General features: G+C 38.7%; 3 protein-coding genes across 3 annotated transcripts; 2 read left to right on the forward strand and 1 right to left on the reverse strand.

Moving 5' to 3' along the window:
* Window positions 1-209: 209 nt before the first annotated feature.
* LOC145061410 (ARM repeat superfamily protein) lies at window positions 210-5,406 on the forward strand. Its single transcript, XM_079008866.1, has 13 exons — window positions 210-817; window positions 1,135-2,202; window positions 2,277-2,687; window positions 2,763-2,941; window positions 3,012-3,162; window positions 3,239-3,445; window positions 3,523-3,636; window positions 3,721-3,882; window positions 3,951-4,079; window positions 4,165-4,266; window positions 4,347-4,426; window positions 4,502-4,630; window positions 4,745-5,406. Exons 1-13 carry the CDS (start codon window positions 305-307, stop codon window positions 5,307-5,309), a joined length of 3,810 nt encoding a protein of 1,269 aa, XP_078864992.1. The 5' UTR covers window positions 210-304; the 3' UTR covers window positions 5,310-5,406.
* Window positions 5,407-5,758: 352 nt separating this feature from the next.
* LOC145061411 (3-oxoacyl-[acyl-carrier-protein] synthase II, chloroplastic-like) lies at window positions 5,759-9,752 on the reverse strand. The gene is made up of 14 exons (XM_079008867.1): window positions 9,121-9,752; window positions 8,352-8,557; window positions 8,057-8,260; window positions 7,855-7,965; window positions 7,668-7,763; window positions 7,504-7,549; window positions 7,181-7,260; window positions 7,028-7,096; window positions 6,853-6,937; window positions 6,580-6,734; window positions 6,406-6,486; window positions 6,250-6,309; window positions 6,020-6,163; window positions 5,759-5,946 (listed from the first exon to the last, which is right to left on the reverse strand). The coding sequence occupies exons 1-13, from the start codon at window positions 9,506-9,508 to the stop codon at window positions 6,047-6,049; spliced, it is 1,698 nt and encodes a 565-aa protein (XP_078864993.1). The 5' UTR covers window positions 9,509-9,752; the 3' UTR covers window positions 5,759-5,946; window positions 6,020-6,046.
* A 12,253-nt stretch (window positions 9,753-22,005) lies between these two features.
* LOC145063961 (uncharacterized) lies at window positions 22,006-24,523 on the forward strand. Its single transcript, XM_079011509.1, has 2 exons — window positions 22,006-22,155; window positions 24,077-24,523. Exons 1-2 carry the CDS (start codon window positions 22,006-22,008, stop codon window positions 24,521-24,523), a joined length of 597 nt encoding a protein of 198 aa, XP_078867635.1.
* Window positions 24,524-24,999: the final 476 nt, after the last annotated feature.

The following is a 24,999-nucleotide window of genomic DNA, read 5'->3' on the forward strand; positions in this document are numbered from 1 at the left end:
TTAAATATGAACGAAAAAAACATAATTACTTAAATGTGAACAAAAACTAAAATTAATTACCTTTCTAGGTCATTAATCCTGCAAAATAATACAACCTCGTGCCAACCTAAAAATGTTACTTTACATGAGGGGTTATCTGTGTAATTAAGCGAAAATCCAAGGACCGGTGATGCAATTTTCGTCAAATTAAGTCTTAAGCTTCACACATCATCAAATCTTTTAGCCTAAAACCCTAGCAAATACGCCGAGACAGAGAGAGTCGGCACCTCTGCAAAACCCTTGCATTTCCTCTTCTCTCCTCTTCATGGATGCCCCAGAGATGCCGCAGCTTATCGGCGATATGGAACACGACAATCGCTCCGACGATGACTTCTGCAACTCGATCCTCTCACGGTTTTCTAACTCCACAGACCCCCAACACCACCACCTGTGTTCCATGATTGGCGATATATCTCAAGGTCTCAAAGACCTCAACCACCCTCTTACCCCCCTTGCCTATTTCGGCGCCACCTGTACTTCTCTCGATAAGCTCTCATCTTCCGACCCCAACCCGCCGTCTCACCACATTGATGCTCTCATCAGTATCATCTCCATGCTCCTCCCTCGTATTAGTTCTGCGGTTCTCAGGAAGGAATCTGACTACGTTTCCGGTCTAATCACCCGTCTTATTCTATCCAATGGTGTTACCGATAGCGTCGTGGCTTCTGGCTTAAAGTGCATCTCGCATTTGTTAATCGTTGGTCATAGGATGAGCTGGTCTGACGTTTCTCATTTATTTGGAGTTCTTCTTGGATTTATTGCAGATTCGCGTCCCAAGGTGAATTTTTTGTTGCAAGCTTTCTTTAAACACAAACACATTTGAAATTTTGAACATATATTTGGAGCTCCACTTGCTTATCTTTTGCTAGTATTCTACTTCTAGTTATACGTTTTATTTCTCAATTTATCCAAACTTGATTCCTGTTTATGTTTGTGAGTGAAAGTTATTTGTTAACGGGAAATTTACCTAAGAAGCTAGTAAATGGATTAGCTGAATTTTTCTATATTGCAGCAAGATTACTCCTTCATAGTTCATCATGACACATGGTTATGATAGTTAGAAAGCTTAGAATAACATATGTCTTTATCTTATAGGTAAGAAGACAATCACATATCTGTCTCCGTGATGTAATGCAAGGCTTCAGGGAAACACCAGTGTTGTCACCTGCTAGTGAAGCCATTGCAAGCACCTTTGAGAGGTTTCTTCTACTTGCTGGAGGATCAAATACAAACACTTCAGAAGGTTCTAGAGCTCAAGAGGTCCTATATGTTCTTGATGCTCTGAAAGATACTCTTCCCCTTATGTCTGTCAAGTTCTCAACAAAGATTCTGAACTACTTTAAATCTCTTCTAGCACTACACCAATCTGCAGCTACACGCCGAATTACAGATGCTTTGTATTTACTTTGCATCCAACCAACTGTAGAGGTCTCTCCTGAAGTACTGATGGATTTGTTATGCTCATTAGCTGTCTCAGTCTCTTCAAACGAGATGTCTGGTGATAACTTGACATTCACTGCACGACTGTTGGATTCAGGGATGAAGAAAGCTTTTTCTCTTAACAGACAGACTTGTGTTATCAAGCTTCCTGTTGTTTTCAGTGCTTTCAGAGATATTTTAGCTTCTGAGCATGAGGAGCCTTTGGTTGTTGCTATGGAAGCACTCAAGAGCTTAATACATACATGCATTGATGAGAGCTTAATCAAGCAGGGTGTAGATCAGATTAAGACAACTGGGAGAAAATCTGGGCCCACCATTATTGAGAAACTCTGTGCAACAGTTGAGAGTTTACTTGATTATAGCTATGCTGCAGTCTGGGACATGTCATTTCAAGTTGTGGCTGCAATGTTTGATAAACTAGGTGAATTCAGCTCTTACTTCTTAAAGGCCACTCTTAAGAGCTTGGAAGACATACAAAAGTTGCGTGATGAAGATCTTCCTTACAGGAAACAGTTGCATGATTGCATGGGAATGGCTGTAATTGCATTAGGTCCTGAAACCTTCTTAAGATTTCTACCTCTAAATCTAGAAGCTGAAGACATCTCTAATGCCAATGTTTGGCTTTTCCCTATCTTGAAGCAAAACATTGTGGGTGCCCGTTTAAGTTTTTTCAATGAATCTTTGCTCGATACAATTCGAATATTGAAGCTGAAATCTGCAAAGGTAACAAGTGTTCTTGAATCTTTTATTTTTGCTTTATGTCTTGTTCTTTCTACTTACATGTCTGCTTGCAACAGCATGAGCAAGAAGGGAGAATTCATTCTGCTAGAAGCATTGATGGAGTTATATATTCTTTGTGGTCTTTATTGCCTTCATTTTGCAACTACCCTCTTGATACTGCTGAAAGTTTCAGTGATTTAGAAAAAGCATTATGCCATTCTCTTCGTCAAGAACCTGATTTTCGTGGAGTAATATGCTCCAGTTTACAGACTCTCATTCGACAAAATAAAAGAATAGTGGATGGGGAAAGCCAAAGTCAACCCTCTGATAACAAAGTCAGTGTATGTGAACAACGTGCAGTTTCCCGCTACACTTTAGAAGTTGCAAATTGTAATTTGGATGTGTTAAGGTCCTCTGCACGTGATATTTTGTCTACACTATCCGGAATTTTCATGAAATCTGATAAAGATGATGGTGGATCTTTACAGGTAGGATTGATGGCATTTTTGTAATTGATTAGAATTTAGAACCTCTGTTGGTTGATTAAAATTTCCATTTTGTAGAAAACAATTGGTGAATTTGCATCTATAGCTGAGAAAGGTGTAGTCTCAAGGTTTTTCAAGACCACAATGCAGAAACTATTGAAGGTCACAGAAGAGGCTGGAAAAGCACAAAATACAAAAAATTCAACTTCTATGGAAGTAGACCAATCATCGAATGAGAATACATTATCACAAACAAGGTAAAGCTTCTTTATTTAACTAATAGTTTTTTATAAAATAGTTTAACATGTTTGTATTTTTCTTTTACAGGGTACAATTATATGACCTGGCAGTTGCACTTTTACCCGGGTTAGGTGTAAAAGAAGTTGACCTTCTATTTGTTGCAATAGAACCTGCATTGAAGGACACTGATAGTTCAATTCAAAAGAAAGCTTACAAAGTTCTCTCAACAATCCTTGAGGTATTTATTTTAATTAAACCATTAACATAATCTTGACATAAAGATCAAAACTTTACATTCTTTTTTGCTTTGACAGCATGCTGATGGTTTCATTGCAAGAAAGCTTGAAGATTTACTCAAACTGATGTTTGAAGTGATGCATTCATGCCATTTTTCAGCCAAAAGACACAGACTTGACTGTTTATATTTCATAATTGTTCATGTCTCAAAGGATGAATCAGAACAGATGAAGCGTGAAATTGTTGCTTCTTTTTTGACAGAAATTGTACTTGGACTCAAAGAGGTAGAATTTCTAGAACTTTCTGAAGTTTTGTACTTTGTTGCTTATTTTTTATGTGTGGCTGATTTTATGATTTACAGGCTAACAAGAAAACAAGAAATAGGGCATATGATATTATTGTCCAAATTGGTCATGCGTGTGTGGATGAAGATAAGGGTGGAAACAAGGAGAATTTGTATAGTTTTTTCAATATGGTAATGTACTTTTGAAAAGACATCTTGGGTTTCTTTTTTAGTTTTTTTTTTTAAAAAAAAAGTTGGTTGCTATTTTTGATACAGGTGGCTGGTGGCTTAGCTGGCGAGACACCTCACATGATCAGTGCAGCGGTCAAAGGCATAGCTCGTTTGACTTATGAGTTTACTGATCTTGTATCCACTGCTTTCAGTGTTCTTCCATCCGCTTTTCTCCTTCTTCAAAGAAAAAACAGAGAGATAATTAAAGTAAGTATTTATTATTATTATTGTTATTTTATATTAAGTGTCTAATAATATGGTTGTTATTGGTGCAGGCGAATTTAGGTTTGATAAAGGTATTAGTTGCAAAATCACAAGCTGAAGGGTTGCAAATGCATATGAAGGGCATGGTGGAGGCTCTGCTGAGCTGGCAGAGTACGAACAAGAGTCATTTTAAGGCAAAGGTTAGTGAAGGATCTGGATTTATATCTCGTGATAAATTGTTATTGAAATATAATAAATGGAATGGATGATGATATGTTGTTACAGGTGAAGCTGCTGCTTGAAATGCTTGTGAAGAAATGTGGGATTGATGCTGTTAAGGAAGTTATGCCTGAAGAACATATGAAGCTGCTTACTAATATTAGAAAGGTTTGTTGAAGATTTAATTTTTTTTTTCTTTTAAGATATTAATTTGGAATTAAAATTAAACAAGTTGGAATGGAATGCAGACAAAGGAACGGAATGAGCGAAAATATGCTGCTAACACTGAGGAAACCAAATCTCGTATGTCAAAAGCAACCACCTCCAGGTTCTTTTTGCTTCTTGTCTTTTAAGCAAAGATATTTGTAGAGATATTATTTATAATTTTATATATAATTCACAGGATGAGCAGGTGGAATCATACAAAAATATTCTCTGATGATGAAACTGAGGATGGGAATTCAGATGACATGCATACACATGCAGTGTCTGGTCGACGCAGCTTGGTCAACTCCAAGAATCCTTCAATCCGGTTTGTGCTTTGGCCCCAAACATAATAACTGTTTTTGGACCAATTTTGTAAAAATCAGGTATGCCCAAGGACCAAACATGTAATTTAATGTAATGTAATGATATATGCATGCAGGTCCAAGAGAGCAGGGAAGAGGCTACCAGAAGACGATTTTGATCGATTAGAGGATGAGCCGTTGGACTTAATGGACCGTGAAAAGACGAGATTGTCCCTGAGATCATCTCAGAGTTTAAAGCGGAAATTACAGTCGGAGGATGAGCCAGAGATAGATGATGATGGACGGCTTATAATACGCGAAGAAGACACGGCGGGGGGAAAGGTGAAACGCGAGGTGGCGGAGGAGTATGATGCGAGGAGTGAGATGTCGGGAGGTAACAAGTCACGGAAAGGAGGGGAGAAGAGGAGGAAAGTGGAGAGTGGGTGGGCGTATACGGGTGGGGAATATAAGAGTAAGAAGGCGGGTGGGGATTTGAAGAGGAAAGGGAAGCTGGAGCCGTATGCTTATTGGCCGTTGGATCGCAAGATGGTCAGCAGGAGACCCGAGCAGCGGGCAGCTGCCCGGAAAGGGATGTCAAGTGTTGTCAAAATGTCCAAGATGATGGAAGGCCAGAGCGTGTCCAATGCCTTGAAAATGAAGGCCTTCAAGTTGAAGAAGAAAGGGAAAAAAAGACATGCTTAATTAATTAAATTAAATTTCAAGGCTAGATGATGTGCTGTTTTTTGAGTGTATACAAAAATATTTATTCTATTTAAATTTTAAAATATTACATTATACATGAGTTTGTTTGGACTGCATTTTCATGTCCTTTTTCCTTATCATATAATAATCCTTCATTCATCCAAAATAATGTTCAAAGTAATTTTGCAAAGTCACGAGATGAATGCTATGATCGAAACCTTACTATGTTGGTCATCTTAAGTGAGAACGATCTCCAAAACTAGTAGTTTTATTACATAAAATATTCAAATGTGCTTTGCAATCAACTCTTTTTTTGGGGGTGAGAAAATTTATTAAAGATTGAACTTTAAAGAGTTTAGAATTTCTGGTGTGGGAAATAAATAGCAAGTACACACCATTAATTAAGCGACTATCTTATAGCATGAAAGAGAAGTAATACATAATAAATATAGCATCAAAATCCAACAAAATATTTCATTCTCATCTACTTTCAAAGTACACAGATGGAAGCAACAACAGTCAGGTGAAGAATATCATTACAAGAACAGCATTCATTAGCATTAGCCATTTAGCTTTCATTCTTCCTTCATCTTCCACTGTTTCTCTTTTTCCCAAACAGACACACACCCACCCACCCCTGTAACAAACAAACAAACACCATTTTCAATCTTATTTCATATTAATAATAATGGGGGTGGGGTCAGTCTTACCATGTCTGAATAAAGAACAGGTATTGTCTATTGGAAAGGTGCAAATAATATGGAAGAGTTGTGACCCCCAAATCCAAATGAATTAGACAACGCCACCTTCACTTCCAGTTTCTCTTTCTTTGGCCCCACCAACACTTTTGTATCCTGAATATCCCATCCATTTCCATTAAAATAATTTTTATTTCTCAAAAAACAACCACAGAAAGAATTAGAATTATATTGATCCATACCACGCCTTCATCTGGATTATCAAGATTGATATTTGGGTGAATCCAACCTGTCCTTATTGCCTGCCAAAACAACATCATTCAATACCATTAAAAACTAAAAAGGCAATTTATTTACACCAAAATGAAACTACAAAGTAATTTTATTTATTGGTTTACCTGTATAGTTGCAACAGCTTCCACAGCACCAGCTGCTCCAAGAAGGTGCCCAATCATGGACTTTGTAGAATTCACTCGCAACTGCAAACATTCAGATTTCATAACCAATTAATTACCCAATAAATAAATAAAAATAAAAAATATATTTTTCATTAAATCTCAACTCTCACTCACATCTTGGTTCTTCCCAAAACAATGAAGAAGAGCATTATATTCTTTAAGGTCTCCAGCTGGCGTTGATGTGGCATGGGCATTTATGTAATTCACATCTTCCCTCGCCACCCCAGCTTGAGATAACGCCTTCTCTATGCATAAAATCACACCAGCACCTAATAAAAGACACAATTTTAAAAAAAAAAAAAAAAAAAAGATAAATCAATTATATTGTTTTTTTTTAACAAATTAGCCCTTATCAATTATCATATCTCATTATTGATTTCTTTCTACCTTGTGGATGAGGCTCTGTCATATGATAAGCATCACAAGTGAAACTTCCACCTAAAAACTCTGCATAGATTGTAGCACCCCTTTTCTGTCCAATTTCAACATTTTTAATCAAATCAAATACAAAATTAATTACTACTAAACTATATTAATATCATTACAGTTAAAAAAAAAAAACCTTAGCATGCTCAAGTTCTTCCAACAATAAAACTCCAGCTCCTTCACCCATAACAAATCCATCACGCCCCTGTAAAAATATCATAACCAAAGTTATATACATTTTTTAAAATGGTATTAAAATTATATTTTAAGAAAGAATATTTAATATTACTGTATCCCATGGACGTGATGCTTTTGCAGGGTCATTGTTTCTCTCAGATAAAGCTCTGCATGCCACAAATCCTCCCAATCCTACACCACAGATAATGAAATAAAATATTTACCTTTTATGACCATTTTACCCTTATACTCTAACAACTTTCACAATACTCATATCATGAGTAAAGAACAGCAAATGGGTATACATGAAGTCATTTAAGTAAATAAAAAAAGAAACAGCCATGTATAATTGTCTTAGATTAAGTGCTTAAACTATTAAGCTCATTAAGTCAAAAAGACGAAAAACACCTTACACAAGAAAATATTTAGTAGTACCTATAGGTATAATGACAGCATCTGAGCCACCACAAAGCATCATGTCCTGCAAGATTCTTTACACTGTTAGATAACTAAGCATAAATAGCTATTTTGGAATTTTAATTAATGACTTTCTTTTCTTTTGCATTTAAAAGTATTATAGAGTAACAAAAGTCACTTACAGCTTCACCTCTGATGATGTGATTTGCTGCATTTAATATACAGAAGTTGCTAGTGGCACAAGCTGTAGAGATGGAATAATTTGGACCCATCCATCCCTGAAGAACAACAATATGCAAATGAACATCATTTACAATTTACAAGAATCTTGAATGCTTAATCTTTTTAGGATCATAAAATTTAGCTCACCAGATCCATGGCCAGCATTGCGGACCCCATGTTAGTAGTTGCAAAGGGTACACAAAAAGGATTCATTTTTCTATATGAAACCCTTAAAGCTTCTATAGCATCATTGAAAACCTAAGAAATTATAAAACAAAGAATGTGTTTACTCTTAAGATACATGAATAGAAGTGAAAGAATAAAGAATATATTTTCTTTGTGAAATTACCTTCATACCCCCCATAGCAGAGCCAATTAGAACCCCACATCTGGTTTTATCTAATTCATCCATTTGATCTTCAGTTATCCCTCCATCTGCAAGAGCTTTCTTTCCAGCAGTTAACATGTAAAGCATAAACCTATCCATTCTCTTGGATAACTTTGGTGCCACCCATCCATTTGTTGAAAAATTCTTTATCTCTCCAGCAATTCTCTGTAAATTTAAACTCTGTTATGTTAACGACTTGATTCGAATCAATAACTTTATAATAAAAAAACAATAAAGGGTAAGAATAAAGACATACAGTTGGATAGTTGGAGCAATCAAAAGCTTCAATTTCACTAATGCCACTGACACCTTCTAGCAAATTGTTATAGAAATCATTTGGATTATTACCAATTGGGGTCTCAACACCCATTCCTGTAACTACCACTCGCCTTTGTTTTGTTGGTGGTTTCTTTTTTGTCACTGTTTCCATTGAAGGTTGAATGGCTATAGCCATTGCTTCACCTAAATGTTTAAGAAACCAAGAATCTGGTTGGTGACTAATAATATCATGAAGACTTAATATGTGCAAGTAAATGAGATAAAGAGAGAGGAGAATGTGAATTAATGCAACCAACTTCAACCAAACCTGCATAGACTTTAATATAAAGTTGAATATATATATTTGCATGCGTGTGCAGATACCCAAATTTGAAAAAAATCAGAACAAGAAATTACAGAAACTAAATTGGTTGGACTAATTTGCAACTCCATTATCAATCTGGCATTTTATCTATGCTAAAAGATCTGTTAGGTTTTGAACAAACAAGCATACCAGCTTATACCAGCTGCATTAACTAAAAGTTCAATTCAATGAGATCGGGAATAGAATAGAATCCAATTAAGCAAATGTCTTAAGCCCCAAAGTGTAAAGAGAGTAAAACTTTGTTGGGGTTTTGAGATAAGAAACCTTTTCACCCAAAATTAAGAAACAAACGGAATCCCAAATTAAAGGACAAGTGAGAAGGGGGTACGATTGAAGCGGATTTATAAATTAACAGAAAGGGGATAAGAAGTGAGAAGATTACCTGAACGGAGGGGGCGGCGGCGCCTGCCACCGAGGTGAACATTTCCGGATCGGAAAAGGGAAGCAGCACCGAAAAAATCAGAAGAGGAAAGTGAAAAACCATTGGAGCTATTGTATCGATCGCATGGAGATAAACAAGAGGACATGAAACCCTCAATGGTATTGGTAGCAGTTAATCGTCCAAAACCAGGAAAAGAGGTGTTGGCGTTAGCGTTGGCGCTGGCGCTGGCGTTACATTTAGATAAGAGTCTCCGTTTGCGAGCCCATCTGGTGTTGGTTGCTTGTGGCTTAGAAGACAACAACGAGGGATGTTGGTCGTTTTGGCAAGAGACAGACATGCAGGCCGCTACTATCCATGTACAAACCAGGGAAGAGGCGGATGCCTCCATCTCAGTGATTAATTGTTTATTTAGCTTCAAACTGAATCATATATGTGGGTGTCTGCTTCTGTCGTAATATATATATATGTTATGTGGGGGATTGTCGAGTGAAACTGGCGTAAGGCCGTGACGGCGGAGAGACAGAGGAGGGTTGTTGCTGGTGGCTGAGTGCGTTGAATCTGAGAGAAACAAGTGAGAGAGAGAGAGAGAGAGAGAGAGAGAGAGAGAGGAGAAGAGAGATACGTGGTTCGCGTGTTGTGATGAAGAGGCCAAGTAATCGAGTGGAGCCATGGCGGAAATCTGAGTCCGTCCAACTCACCCCACTGCCCACTTCCAGAGTGGGCCCGTGTACTCTCTAGCTCTACCAAATGGCACCACATCTTCCACCTCTTTCCCTCCGATTATACCATTATCAACAATATATACCCTTATTTTCAGTACACAATTATATTTCAATAAAGCTTATCAAAGTACAAGTACTATTATAAATTAGAAAACAAAAATTATGAACTTTATCAAATATAATACCATAGTATAAAGTTTTTATTTATTGCAAAGATGGTCCCTAATTGAAACAATATTATCAATGTCCATCACTTCTTCTTTACTTTGTCATGTGTCGAAAGTCACATAAGAGTATTTATATCGTTTTGTCCTTATCTATTTCCAGTTGCTTATTAAAAAAACAATAAGTGGATTTCAGTTTTATTCTTCAACATTTAACGAATGTAAATCCTATCATTTGAAAATGGCTTTTATGCACGTGGTCGATATACTATGACACAAACCTCTTGGACATCCAACAACCATGTGCGAAGATTTTACTAATTTTTCGAAGTGGTAATTAAAGGGTACTTAATGTGGATTCTTTCATTAGGTTCATCCACCAATGTGTCCAATGGCAATGGATTCCATTCTATGACTTTGTCATTCCATGAATGCCCTAGAAGCTGATAACAACTTTTTTGTTGCACAAAACTAAAGAATGTAACATTTTATAAGGATTGATTGGTTAAGATGCAATAGTGGGTATTTCTCATGAATTTTGTTTTAGTAAGGTTGTATAAAAGATGAAACAGTTAGTTTAGTTCATGTTTATTTAGGAAATTTAGGTCGTATGTTACGTGCTGTCTTTGTGTGGAAATGTAAAGTACATGTTTCAAGTGATGAGAATGAAAGGCACTTATGGGCGTGGACTGTTTTATTTCCAAATTTTGTATATTGGTGATTGGAAAAATAGGATATGTTTAACATATGTGCACCAACATAGCAAGTTAGTGATACTACTTGTAAAAACATAAGCACAGTGGGTTACACTTACGGCTCAATCCAACAACAATAAGTAAATAAATATAAGGACTAGTTTATTATTCATCAGTTGATGGTATAATTATAAACTAAAAGTCTAAAAGAGGTGAGCTTATTTTGTAATATGTCAAAAATATAAATTAGGAAACATAATTATATAAGATGATTATATTAACTAGATAGTTGCATAATTTAAACCAAATCTTAGAGAAAATGAAAACTCTATGAATTATGCAAGTATAAAAAGGCAAGCCAATCCATGAGAGACTTATCTTAATCTTGATTTTTCTTTCTTCCTCTCATTTTCTCTCTTTTTTGGCCGGGAATACACACCCCATAAGGGTTCTCGGTTTCGCTAGTTCATCAAAAGACAAAGGTTTGATATGCTTTCTTTCTTGGATTGTTGCTTTAAGGTGTGACCTCGATAGATGGATTGTACATTGGATCCTTCTATTGTGTTTGCTTCTTGATCTTCAAAAGGAGTATATACACACATAAACCTTCTTGTATTTTAGTATTTGTTGCTTGAATATATGAACATAGATCTAATGGCTTGATCATGATGTGTTTTGATTAAATGCTTATGTTGCTTGTTTTGTTTATGGAATTCGAAAAAACATCGTGAACCAACAAGATCAACGTAATTGTACTATGTAGGTTTACATTAAGAAAACACAATGCTCATAACACATCTTTAGAATAGTAGTTTAATTTCAAGTATCATCCTTTTATAATTCACATTAATAATAAACTTTTCTATAGCACCTGGTTCCTGGTACGTACTCCTTGTGAATAACATTTTAATTTTATGCATTTTTTGCCTTGGACTCGGCGAGTTGAAGGACCAACTCACCGAGTAGGAGCGGGATAAGGCGCGGGGTTTGAACTTTGTACTCGGCGAGTCGGTCCCCGGACTCGGCGAGTAGGCCCTGTTTGGACAAAAACCCTAATCCGGGCGTTTGCACCCTATTTAAACGCTCTAACTTGGCCTCCTTAGTCCCTAACACTTCCAGAGAACTGTAGAAAGAAACCCTAGCCCCATATTGTTCTTAAGAGTGATTTTGGCTTTATGGAGAATGTTTGGAGCTTAGAGGAAGGAATAGGAGGTTGAAGTGTGCAAGGAGGGGAGGTAGATCCGGAATCTACACTGTGAGAAGCTTCCATTCAGGTAGAAAAGTTCTTACCTTGATCATTAGTTCATTAGATCCCCTTTTTGTCCCAAATTAGTGGTTTCAAACCCTAAAACCTCAAATTCCATGTATTTATGCTTTAAGTTCTAAAAGGACTTCATATTGGGATCTTATGGGCATCCTAGAAGTATAAAGTCTCTGTGGTTGGAGTTATTGACGTCCCTATTGAGTGTATGACCCCTTAAAGAGCTTGGATTTGCCTTCTTGAGCTTATAGGGCCATGCATGCACGTAAAGTTTGCAACTTTACGTGATAAGCATGCCCTAGGAGCATAGATCTATGGGTTAGAAGCGTTGCATGTCTCAGTTTTGATTAGTATGGGAAGTGGGTCGAAGGGACTCGCCGAGTCCCAAAGTGGAACTCAACGAGTTCTATGAAGATGGTCTTAGACTCGGCGAGTTGGATGAACAACTCGGCGAGTCCTATGAAGATTGCCTGGAGCTTGCCGAGTTGTTCTTCAAACTCTGTGAGTCATATGAACTTTCACTGAGTAAGAGGGGTTTAAGTGTTGAAGGTCCAACCCTTCGTATCTGCACGCGGAATTAGCAGTGTAACGTAGTCCCAAAACCCTAAATCCTCTTCGGGGTGTTCTGGTGAGGATTGGAAGCGAGTAGGAGATCTGCTCGTGGAACTCGGCGAGTCAGATCACGAGTCGGTTACATAGTCCCGAGTAGTGAATCAAGGGTGACTCAGTGAGTGAAAAGAGGGATTGGGCGAGTTAGACCGGGTTAGTAGGAGAAGGACTCGGTGAGTCTGTGCCACGACTCGGCGAGTCCAGTCAACTGGAAGTTGACTTTGACCAAGGAGTTGACCTTGGAGCAAGGATGGGTCAGTCAATTGACCTAAGGATATTTATGAGTGGCTAATCTATGTTATGGATTTGTAGCCTGAGGATTACCGGTGCAGCAGCCAGACGTCTAGCAGTCAGACTTTCGGTAGCTACTTTTCGATGTGAGTTTCCTTCCAGTAGTAACGGGTCTAAGACACCAAGGCCGACCCGTATAGACGATATGTTAGTGTCTGAGTGTGGGCAGAGCCCATATCTCATGGTTGAGTTTGATTATGACATATGACAGTATGATAGAATTGTTTATACTCGTTGTCTGTGTGATACTTGTATGTTATGGTTTAGCAGCTGAGTGTAGGTGAGGCCCGTATCTCTCTGATAGTGGAATGTGGGCGAGGCCCGTCTCTCTTAGATAGCAGAGTGTGGGCGAGGCCCGTATCTCTCAGATAAGGGAGTGTGGGCGAGGCCCGTATCTCCCAGATAGCGGAGTGTGGGCGAGGCCCGTATCTCCCAGTTAGCGGAGTGTGGGCGAGGCCCGTATATTCATGAGTGTGGGCGAGGCCCGTATCTCCTAACTGTTCTTTGTATGTTCGTATGGTATGAAGTATTATAGGGGAACTCACTAAGCTTCGTGCTTATGGTTTACAGTTTTGTTTTTAGGTACCTCTTCTTCAAGGGGGAAGGAGCTGGCGCGGTAGCGGCACATCATACACGCACCTTGTTTTCCGCACCATGAGTCATTCTGGGATTTTATACTCTGATAGTTGATTGTTTTCACGTTTCGGTTTTCGGACACGATGTATGTTATGAAATGGTTGGATTAGACAGTGTTTTAATTAAAATCGTTTTCTAAGTATTGATTTAAAAAGAAAAAATTTTGGACGTAAAATTTGGGTCGTTACAAGTTGGTATTAGAGCCCTGGTTTGAGGGATTCGGACACACCTTCGGGGGTGTCTGAACTCAAATCGAGGGATTAAAAGATTTTAAAGAAGAAATTTTTTTCTAAAAGCTAAGTAAAGACTTTTAAGAAGGAACAAAGTGTGTGATGTGTGCGACCGGCCGAGCTCAAGTAAGTATTCCCCAAAGTACCCATACAAGCTTATGTTATGTTTATCAGTTTCAGTAGAACAACATGCTAGAATAGGACTAAGGATCTAGGAGTGATGCCTTATGTGCCTGCTTTATGTGCCTCAGTGTATGAAAAACTGCATGCTAGAATTGAGTAGACAGCAGTGGGATAGCCTGACTAGGTTATGCCTGATAGTATGAGCTTAGCATTGTATGCTAGTGCAGTTCCTATTATGAGGATAGAGTTGTTTGAGATTGTTTCCTTTTTGTCTGAATGATGTTGATTTGTGCTATGAGGGCCTTGAGTGATGGGAGTTAGCTGTTAGGTGAATACGTTAAAGTCACATGTGATCAGGGTTGAATAATCTTAGAGTGTTGGATTTGACCCTATTGCATAGCTCTTGTTTGAGTCCTAACAGTTGTAGGGATGAGTCCCTTACTCGAAGGATTATCCAAGCCTCGTTGCATGTGATTGTATTAAGGTAATGGCTAATTAGCATTACAAAGAGACCTTCAGCAGCTGAGGACTGGGTTGGGTAGAGTCAGAGGTTTCCAAGAGATGCTCCCTTGAATCCAAAATCAACGTCATCTGAATGGCCGACATCAAGTTCAAAATCAAGTGCTGAGCCACCCATCAGATCGAAAAAGAAATGGGTTAAACCCAACTACAAATGGGTTCCAAAGGCTCACTCTCCCTAATCTTCTAATGAGTCTAATATTACGTCATATTCTGTTTGTGATAAGCAGGACATGTCATGGGAGAGAGTACCTTGCTTTGATGAAAAAGGTCAACCCAGTTTCAAAATGGACTGGGTTCCAAAGACCAACTGATCCCGCTATGTGTCGGAGCAGTTATGGAGGCATATCATCAAACTTCGGTTTGTTGATAGTGGTTGTTCCAGACACTTGATAGGAGACATCTCTCAACTGTACAACACTCGGAATTTATTTTGAGGGTATGTCTCCTTTGCGGGAAGGGAAGAAAGGAAAGTATCACATGGGGTCTGTGCTTAACGACATGAAGAATTTCTGGATCTTTTCTGAGATTATGCGTGCTGTTCTCAGACCTTCTAGATGCAAATTCAATCGATGACTTACGGTTTGAGTTTTCTTCTCTATATTCCTGAGTTTTTCTTAAGCTGATTTGCTTTAAAGACTAATTTTTGTTTTAGGATAGTTTAAATTTGTGCATTTACTTTCGTTTCTCTCCTATGCACAAATTTAGAGGGAGAAATAAAAACAAAACAAAAAATTAGAAAATTTAAAAAAAAAAATAAAAAAATAAAAATAAAAATAAAAATAATAAAAATAATAAAAAAATAATATGTTGGTTATGGAATGTGCTTTAGGGAGATGTTTTGGGAAGTGAGTGATAATGGGAAATCTGAGTCTGCGTAACGTACCCAAAGTTGAAGGGTCTATGCTTTGGTTTGATGCGTCGGTAGGCACGAAAGATTCTAAATGGATAGGACTAGGCAGAGTTGAACTTAAGAAATCAAATGACTTGACAAATCCTGACCTAGTTAGTTCCGTTTAGCCTGACAATACGATGCTTGGATAGGTTGAGCAGGGAGATATATATGGGAATCTACTCGTCACATTAAATGAACTCGTATTTGGAACCGTGGTTTAACTTTTCCTCCATGTGCGGATTCTGTCCTTAATTCCAGTATTGATGGGGCAACTGGTAAATTCCGATAAATTAGGTCTGTAGAAAATCATTTTTCTTTCTTTCTGTCTGTTAGTTATATGTTACCTCCTCTGCGTGATTGGAAGAGATCCAACCTGGACTGCAACACATGCAACTCTATTTCTCTACATATTATACATACATACATACATACATATATATATATATACACACACACACATATATATATATATATATATATATATGAAATTCCTCTCATCTGTTAGCTATATGTTGTCTCCTTTGCGTGACTAACAATCCGACCTGGTACACAACATATGCACTATAAGTGATAATACTCTAAATCTATCTTCTCCCCTAATGAGGGTCTGCTCATCCGATGTAAGGAGTACTCTGGAAGTTCTTGATTACCGGGGCATATCTGTAAGCGGGAAACATGTTCCAGTACAATTAAAATTGAACACTCAAAGATTGTCTATAGATCTCGCTGCTCAATTTAGGTGGACAACAATACCAGCGATCGACCAAAGACGTGAAGATGGAAGGTACCAACAAGCGGATAAAGGCTGTCTAAAAACTTTGATCCCAAATCATTCTCAAAGTTAGATATCATTTTATTAAATTTGTTCATAGTTTTCCTCTATGCACAAATTTTAGGGGGAAAATTAAAAAAAATAATTCAAAAATCAAACAAAAATCAGAAAATCCAAAAATATTTTTGTTTCTGCTTTTATTTTTCCAGAAAATATCAAAAATCTAAAAATATTTTTTTGTGTGCTAATTTTTCTTTTAGTTTTGTTTTGTCTTGAAAAGTGATTTTAGGCGTAGATGAGACTCGTGGAGTTGTATTGAAGATCTTCTGAGCCAAGGCTTCATCCGTGAGCATCGAAGAATTCGCATTCGAAGGAGCAAGAAATGAAGATTATTCTTTCGACATTAAATCTGTCAACCCCAGAAGCATGGTGAAGCTGTACTTGAAGATTATGTGATAGATTGCATTGAAGCCTCCTTAATCAATCTGCTGCTATCTTGTACCTGCTGAAGTGATCCAGAAGATTATTTCTCTCCGTTGTTCTCTCTGAAGATTCTCAAGCTGAAAGCGCTATCTTTCAAGAATCAGTACAGCAAGCCTCCTCACCCAATGTGCGTTCAATGTCAAATCTTGAAGAAAAGCCCAACCGCTCAAGATGAATTCATTTATTGAAGATTCATATGTTCATCTTGATGATGTGAAGAAATTTGAAGATTAATGTTGAATCCAAGCTCCCAATGAAGATTAACAAGAAAAAGCTAGCTACTTTTTAGGGGGAGTTTGTTGGGCCAATTAGAAAATAAAGCTATAAACCAAAGGGGAGATTGTTGGGTCAAAAATATGGTTTATACTTTGCTTTTCTAGGAAAGTATATTTTTATGTAATGTTTTATGTGTTTGCGGTTTGTGTGTACGGTCGTACATGTGTGTACAGCCGCACACCCTGTGTACGACTGTACACAAGGTGTGTGGTTGTACACATGTGTATGGCTGGAGGTCCATATAAATAGAGGAGTGCATGTGGGAGTGTACGGTTAGAAGAGAGAGGTCAGAGAAGAGAGAGAAAGTTAGAGAGAAGAAGTGTGTATGTGTGTGTGAATCTATTGTAAGGAGCATCAATCATATTCATTCAATACATCATAGATTCATCTGCTTCTTCTTCTCATTCTCTTCTATATTGATCTGACATCATCCAATTGATTGGGATTCCGCACCATCAATTGGATCTGATTGATACACAAGCAATTTTGGGGACTTACAGTCAGTCTATCCACGATCACCCATATGGCATCTACTCCCCTCGCTGTCCGCGGTAGCTTCGTGATAAAGTCCATAGTGATCTCTTCCCACTTCCACATGGGAATGGGTAATGGCTGAACCTTAACATGAGGCCGTTGGTGCTCGACCTTGACCTTCCTGCAAGTCAAGCATCACTCCACATATCCGGTGATCTCCCGCTTCATGCAAGGCCACCAATAGCTCATCCTCAAGTACCTATACATTTTTGTTGCACCTGGGTGTATAGAAAATTTGGACTTATGCGCATCCTCTAACAATCTCTGCCTCACTCCCCCTGACATCGACACCCATACTAGGCCACACTGCGTTAACAAGCCTCGACTATCCTTGACAAACAAAGGATACTGCCCCCGAATTCTTTCCAATTTCCAGTTCTCTTTATTCACCCCCTCGGCCTGAGCCTCTCGAATCATGTCTATCAAGGGTGGACTTACCGTTACCCTCATACAAATACCCCTCATCGGCGACCCCGTCGCTTTGCCACTTAAAGCATCGGCCACCACATTGGCCTTCCCTGGATGGTATAAGATCTCGCAGTCATAGTCCTTTAGCACGTTCAACCATCTCCTCTGTCGCATATTCAGGTTCTGCTAGTCCATCAAATACTTCAGACTCTTGTGATCAGTATACACCACAAATTTCACCCCATATAAATAGTGCCTCCAAATCTTGAGGGCAAACACCACTGCTCCCAACTCCAGGTCATGCGTGGGGTAATTTGCCTCGTGAGGCTTCAACTGCCTTGAGGCATATGCGATCACGCATCCCCTCTGCATCTGTACAACACCCAATCCTGAAATTGATGCATCATAATATACCACGAAATCGTCCAATCCCTCAGGCAGTACTAGGATCGAAGCCTCACATAACTTTTGTCTCAGGGTCTCAAAAGCCCTCTATTGATCCTCACCCTATCGAAAAGCCACATTCTTCTTGGTCAAACGGGTCAATGGCATCGCAGTCTTGGAGAAATCTTGGATAAATCTCCGATAATAACCCGCTAAGCCCAAGAAGCTACGAATCTCCGAGGCATTCCTCGGTACTTCCCATCACATCACAGCCTCCACCTTCGTTGGATCAACCAAAATACCCTCTTGATTAATGACGTGACCCAAAAACTGTGCTTCCCGCAACCAAAAGTCACACTTGGAGAACTTCGCATACAGCTTCTCCATCCTCAAGGGTCTCCAGTACCTCTCTCAAATGTTGCTCATGATGTTCCCTGGTCTTGGAGTAGACCGAGATATCATCATTAAAAACGATCACCGACTGATCCAACATCGGCCTGCACACCCGGTTCATGAGATCCATGAACGCGGCCGGAGCATTGGTGAGCCCGAATGGCGTCACCACGAACTCGTAATGCCCATAACGAGTCCTGAAAGTTGTTTTTGGTATATCCTCATCCCGAATCCTCATCTGATGATACCCTGACCGGAGATCAATCTTAGAGAACCATGATGCTCCCTGAAGCTGATCAAACAAGTCGTCAATCCTAGGCAAAGGATAACAGTTCTTCACCGTCAGCTTATTCAGCTCTTTGTAATCGATGCACATCCTGTGCAACCCGTCCTTCTTTTTCACGAAAAGGATCGGAGCTCCCCACGGAGAACTAATCGGACGGATGAACCCTCGGTCTAGTAGCTCTTGAAGCTGTGCAGATAATTCCTGCATCTCAGGTGGCGCCAACCGATATGGTGCCTTTGCTATCAGGGCGGCACCGGGTACCAGGTCAATACGAAACTCCACTTGCCTCTCCGGAGGCACTCCGGGTAATTCTTCGGGAAAAACGTCCCGAAAATCCCACACCACTGGTACACTATCGATATCCTTCACTGTCTCCGCTTGCGTATCTGAAACATAGGCCAAAAATCCCATGCAGCCCTGCTACAGAAACCCCCTCGCCCTCGCAGCTGAACAAAGGGTCAGGCCCTGCGTAGTCCTCTCGCCGTGGATAACCAGTTCTCCCCCCCCCCTTGGGGTTCGAACCCGGACTAGCTGCCGCTCACAATCGATCATGGCCTCATTGGCCCCCAGCCAGTCCATCCCAATAATCACCTTCATTCCTTGCAATGGTATGGGAACCAAATCAACGCGAAACCTTTCGTCGTGCACATTCAGGACGCAATCCTGACACACCCTCGCAACACTCACGGTGCGATCATCTGCAATCTCCACCTCGAGTGGGGTATCCAGAGTCCCCGGTGCGTCTCGGAATTTCTTGCTAAGTGCAAGAGACACAAAAGATCGGGTAGCCCCCGAATCGAATAAGACATGGGCCGTCATACCATTGACCAGAAAGGTCCCTATACAAAGCATAATAAGCATACATACAAACATTTATCATAAAAGAGACAGAGGATAATGAACACATACCAGCCACAATGTCTGGCGCGGCCCAAGCCTCCTCGGTAGTCAGCTGGAATGCGCGACTCTTCACCGCTGGAGCTTCCGCCTTAGGGTGGCCATCAGTAATCCTCATAGTGGCGGGCGCGGGCGTTGTCACAAACCCTCCTCCTCCTCCTTGCAACCTTGGACAATCGGCCTTTTTATGGCATGTCTGGTTGCAGTGAAAACATATCAAGCCCTTCTTGGGGAAATCCTTACTTAAGTGGCCCTACTGGCCACATGAGTAGCATCCCGACATCCCGATAGTCCGCCAAGCCCCACTATGAAATCTCCCGCACTTGGCGCACCGGCCCCAACCCTGTTGGCTCTTACTCGAAGAATTGGAGGTCTTAGGCTTCTTGGCCTGAGCCCCCGCTGCCTGAACCTGCTCAGTCTTCCGCTTCGTGCGGGACTCCAACTCCATCTCCCTCTTACGGGCCTTATCAACCATCTCATTCAGGGTTTTAGACGCTCCAGAACCTCGCAAAAGTAGTTGGGAACTAGGAAATATAAGGCCAAATGATAAGGAAGGGATCCCAGAGGTTTTGGGAGTGAATAAGCGAGGAAGAGAGGCTAAAATTGAACCATATATATAGGGTCACAGTGCGCGCGCTGCGCCTCATGGATGACGTTGCTCCTCTGGCCTCAAGACATGTGTCAAAATCTGTCTTGTATGTGTCGTTGTTTCTAGAAGCTCCTGTGCACCATACCGAGAGCCTGCACGTAATTTTTTCAGATTTTCAAAAAATCACATCTTCTTCATATGAGCTCCGATTTTTATGTTCTTTATATCCACGTGTAACTATCAACGAGTACTACAACTTTCATTTAGACTCCATCGGATAATTATCAATTTATTTTTAAATTTATACTTTTAACAAACTTAGACTGTTAAAGTCCGTATAAAAATCATAAATCTTTCATATAAATTTCGTTCTCGACTGTCTTTATATCGACATAACCCTATTCACAAAGATCTTCAACTGTCTTGTAGATTGTTTCGGCTACAATAATCCGATTTGAATTTTGATTTCTATGTCCGCACTATTGCGCTGAAACTTCGAAAAATCATAACTTCCTCATACAAAGTTAGATTTAGGCGTTCCCTACATGCACGCTCTCGGTTTAATATTACTATGACTTTTGTTTATATTACTTAATCTAATAAGCAACCTATCTCTTATTCAAATTTTATGACATATTTTGATGTATAGGATTGACCGCAAAACTTCAAACGATCATAATTTTTTTCATACGAAGTCGGATTTCAGCGTTCTTTAGATGTGTGGAATCCTTGTCACATCTACTATAACTTTGGCTAAGATTATTTATCCTAAATAACCTTCCATAAAAATATCATTTTTATCGCTTATCGATGAATTCCTTAAAATACTTATAATATGTAGTCTGCAACATGCAAGACTAGCGATCTCTCTATTCAAGGCTTCAAATTATAATAGTTGTCACTTAGTATATCTTAATTGTGTAGCCCTAAAGTTGAGGGCATTACAGTTGAAACATGTCGTGGGCTGAAACAGTCTTTTGGCTAAAACATGTCATAGGTTAAAATATGTTGTGGCCTGAAACATGTCGTTGATTAAAACAGACCACTGGCGGAAATAAGTTGTTACTGATATGCATAGTTTTATGTGTTGTATGTGACATTTTGGGAAACTCACTAAGTTTTGTGCTTACAGTTGTGGATTAAAAAGTTTCAGACATTTCTATGGATCGTGGGTAGACGAAAGTGTAACTGTACACATTCGTCAGCAAATTATGTTTTGAGATTTTAGTGTGTTTTCCTATTAAATACTCTGAATTGAAATTCAGTTTTTGAATAATGGTTTTACTTTGATTATCACTTAATGAGATTTATCTTGATTTTAAAAATGAAAAATTTATTGTAAAATTAGGATGTAACACAAAAATGTTTCTAATAGGTATGTATGAAGGAGTAACATATGGTAGACAGTGTGTGGTGAATTTCTACCGTAAGGTTATCCAGAGTGGAGAGAGCTCCACGCATGAGCTGCTTACATGGAGGCTCTCTCCATGCGTGAACATCACCCCCGACTTTGGTGGGTTGGTGGTGGCGTGGCGACGAGGACATAAGCAGACGGAAGAGGTGATTGGGTAGTAAATTTTCGACCATTTGCGCATTAATAAAAAAATTATGTTTTCTTTTAATTTAATTTATCTCTATATATACATTCATTATACACATATTTTTCAAAACAAAACCCACCAACTCTTTCAAATCAAACACACACATTCAACAAAAAAATGGATGACGATTCTGATGACGAGTTGGTATTGCAAACACTATTGTCTGCGGTACAAGACATGGTTCGTGAGAGAGGCGAAAGTTCACACAGCAAGAAGAAGCATAGAAAATGGATCAACCGGGATCGAGAGGCGGCAAATGGACATTTGGTACGTGATTATTTTTCCCCTGATAGTTTATATGATCTATCGAAATTTGAAGAACGTTTTCATATTAGTAGAAATTTATTCTTACGTATAGCTAGAGATTTGGAACGTAATTATGAGTTTTTCCAATTAAGATGGGATGTTAGAGGTAAACGTGGTTTTACTACAATACAAAAATGTACGACCGTTGGTGGTTGTCGAGGCCAACAAAATTAATAATCCTATATCTTTTACACTAAAATAGTTTATAGTTGTAAAGGGGTCGAATCCGCTGAGATTGGTTTAAATTTATAACTCTATGAAAAATCTCTTTGTAAAAATACTTGTAAAATAATAATAAAAATAAAAATGGGGGGTTTTGGTCTTTTTTTTAAATACTTGAAATAAAACTAGGATTAAAAAAAGATTTAAATGGACAATTCAACAAAAATAAGGGTTTGATGTAAAATCAATAAGAGAAAGATGGTTGACTTAAGGTTTCCTCACTTTGACTTTTAATGAACATATCATTAGAATCTAATGATGCAATACCTGTTTTAAATCCTTAATTTGGCTATAGTAATCCAAGAAGCTTGAGCTTACCTACACTTTTCTTAGTTTTTAAAATGGTTAGAGAAGCTCATAACAATTTCCTTAGTCAAAGTCACAATTTCCACTAAGCATGTAATTAGTGAAAGTTAACTAGCATTAAGAACCAAAAAGTCACCAAATCCAAGAGGAGTCAAATGCTTTCACTACCATGTTGGAGAAAATGTTTTTATGATCGTGTGAAGTAAAACCAGCACAAAAATCATTTGTTGCTTGCTAATTTGAGGATCTTTTACTTAATCAAGAAATTAGTCAACTAATCACCACAAATATATTTAAACTCATGAATAAAAACATACAAGTAGTATTAAAATGTCAAAACACAAAACATTCTCATAAAGATTCAAGAACTAGTTCATGGAGTCTTCAACATTCAACATAAGTCAAAGAATTTCACCAAAGTCAACCAAGTTTTGTTTAGCCAATCATGACTAAACTCATGAAAACAAAGTAAGTAAAGATTGTACCAAACATTTTACAAGATTCAAGAGAAAAATGATGATGTTCTTCATGGTTTTTGATCTTCAAAATGCCCCAAATTCTCCAGAGAATGCTCCCAACTTCGGATGTGAAAAAGTTAAGAAAAGTGGCACACCAACCTTCCCCATATAGAGCTCCAATTAAAATCCCAAAAATTCCCATGCAGGAATCCACGCAGGCCGTGCAAGCGTGACGGGGGTGGATCTTCTTCATTTGATGGGCCTCCACAAGTTAACCCATTTGGCCCAATTCGAGTCTGATTAGCTTCTAGCCAATTTTTCTGCAAGATTTCTTCATTTTAAGTCCAATTAGCATTTTCTAAACAATCCATAGCTTCCGTAATCCCCCGATCGTCAATCTCCACACACTCGAGAATTCTCCTGCATCTTGCAAATTTAAAGTTTAATTATTCCAAGCCTTCAAATAGTTCCATGCATCATCTCTATAGCCATTAAGCCCAAAATCCTTGTTGTCCTCCAAGTCCAATTGCTTCCCAGAGATCCCGCTCCGCTAGTCTCCATGAAATCTACAATAAAGCTCACAAAACTAGAAAGTACCCAAAAGTGGTCATAAAATAACAAAAAGGAAAATATGCATGGGGATTAACTAAAATATGAATGAAATATGCTAAAATAAACTATAAAAAGAAGTAAATAAAATGAAACTAGCAACCGCTCTTAGACGATTAGGACATGACATAGTTGTAGACGCCTCTGATGAGTATTTGAAAATGTTTGAGAGGACGGGTTGAGACTGTACATATCTTTTCTGTGAGTATGTTATTGAGCTTTACCGTGACATATACTTGCGACATCCGACTAAAAGTGATGCTGAACAATTGTATGCCGCACATCAGGCTAAACGTGGTTTTCCAGGAAGGCTTGGTAGTATTGATTGTACACATTGGGAGTGGGCAAATTGTCCCAATGTGTGGCTTGGTCAATTCACACGAGGTGATCATGGGGTCCCGACTGTTATATTAGAGGCAGTTGTTTCACATGACCTATGGTTTTGGCATGCATTCTTTAGTATGGTAGGGTCCAACAATGACTTGAATGTGCTTCAAGCGTCTCCGTTATTCAACAATATTTTACAGGGTAAAGCACCAGACATGTCATACATTGTGGATGGAAATGAATATAAGTATGAGTATTGTCTAGGTGATGGTATATATCCAGAGTATGCTATAATTGTCAAGGCATATTCATTTCCAGTCGATGAAAAACGAAATTTGTTCAAGTTAGCACAGAAATCTGTACAGAAGGATGTGGAACGAACATTTGGAGTCCTAAAACAAAAGTGACATATAATCAAACATCCGATACGACATGGGATAGAGCAAAACTAACGACGGTGTTGACTGCTTGTGTAATTTTACATAACATGATAATAGAAGAAGAGGGCATGACTATTTGTTCATATATCGGGAACGATATATACATAATCCACCTGCAGTAATACACGCTGGCAGCCCGACATACTTTTTTAGGGTTTTAGAAATACAAAACCATGAAACGCATCACAATCTACGTCACGATTTGACCGAGCACATATGATAAAGACAAATCCAAGAGGGAAATGATGATGAAGACGAAGAGGATGAGGGCAATAACGACGAGGCGGATGAAGACGGTGACGATGATGAGTAGTATTTGTTTATGGTTTTTATGTTTTAAAATTTTATATTTTTTAAGTTGTGTAATGTCTTATTTGTTATGTTATATATTTATTTTAGTAATTTAGGTTTTAAATTTCTATGTTTTTAATTAATGAAATGTG

The sequence above is a fragment of the Lactuca serriola genome, chromosome 7, assembly GCF_051521515.1.
Source record: "Lactuca serriola cultivar US96UC23 chromosome 7, Lser_US96UC23_V15, whole genome shotgun sequence".
Taxonomy (NCBI): Eukaryota; Viridiplantae; Streptophyta; class Magnoliopsida; order Asterales; family Asteraceae; genus Lactuca; species Lactuca serriola.

What these genes read in the sequence shown, in the direction of transcription:
- LOC145063961 (XM_079011509.1), top strand. Translation starts at nt 22,006, where the DNA reads ATGGATGACGATTCTGATGACGAGTTGGTATTGCAAACACTATTGTCT. An exon ending in AGGCGGCAAATGGACATTTG is followed by an intron (nt 22,156 to 24,076) that starts GTACGTGATTAT and finishes GCCGCACATCAG; the next exon opens with GCTAAACGTGGTTTTCCAGG.
- LOC145061411 (XM_079008867.1), bottom strand. Translation starts at nt 9,508, where the DNA reads ATGGAGGCATCCGCCTCTTCCCTGGTTTGTACATGGATAGTAGCGGCC. An exon ending in CAATGCTGGCCATGGATCTG is followed by an intron (nt 7,764 to 7,854) that starts GTGAGCTAAATT and finishes GTTGTTCTTCAG; the next exon opens with GGATGGATGGGTCCAAATTA. An exon ending in ACATCATCAGAGGTGAAGCT is followed by an intron (nt 7,550 to 7,667) that starts GTAAGTGACTTT and finishes AGAATCTTGCAG; the next exon opens with GACATGATGCTTTGTGGTGG.
- LOC145061410 (XM_079008866.1), top strand. Translation starts at nt 305, where the DNA reads ATGGATGCCCCAGAGATGCCGCAGCTTATCGGCGATATGGAACACGAC. An exon ending in TGCTTACTAATATTAGAAAG is followed by an intron (nt 4,267 to 4,346) that starts GTTTGTTGAAGA and finishes AATGGAATGCAG; the next exon opens with ACAAAGGAACGGAATGAGCG. An exon ending in TCCAAGAATCCTTCAATCCG is followed by an intron (nt 4,631 to 4,744) that starts GTTTGTGCTTTG and finishes ATATGCATGCAG; the next exon opens with GTCCAAGAGAGCAGGGAAGA.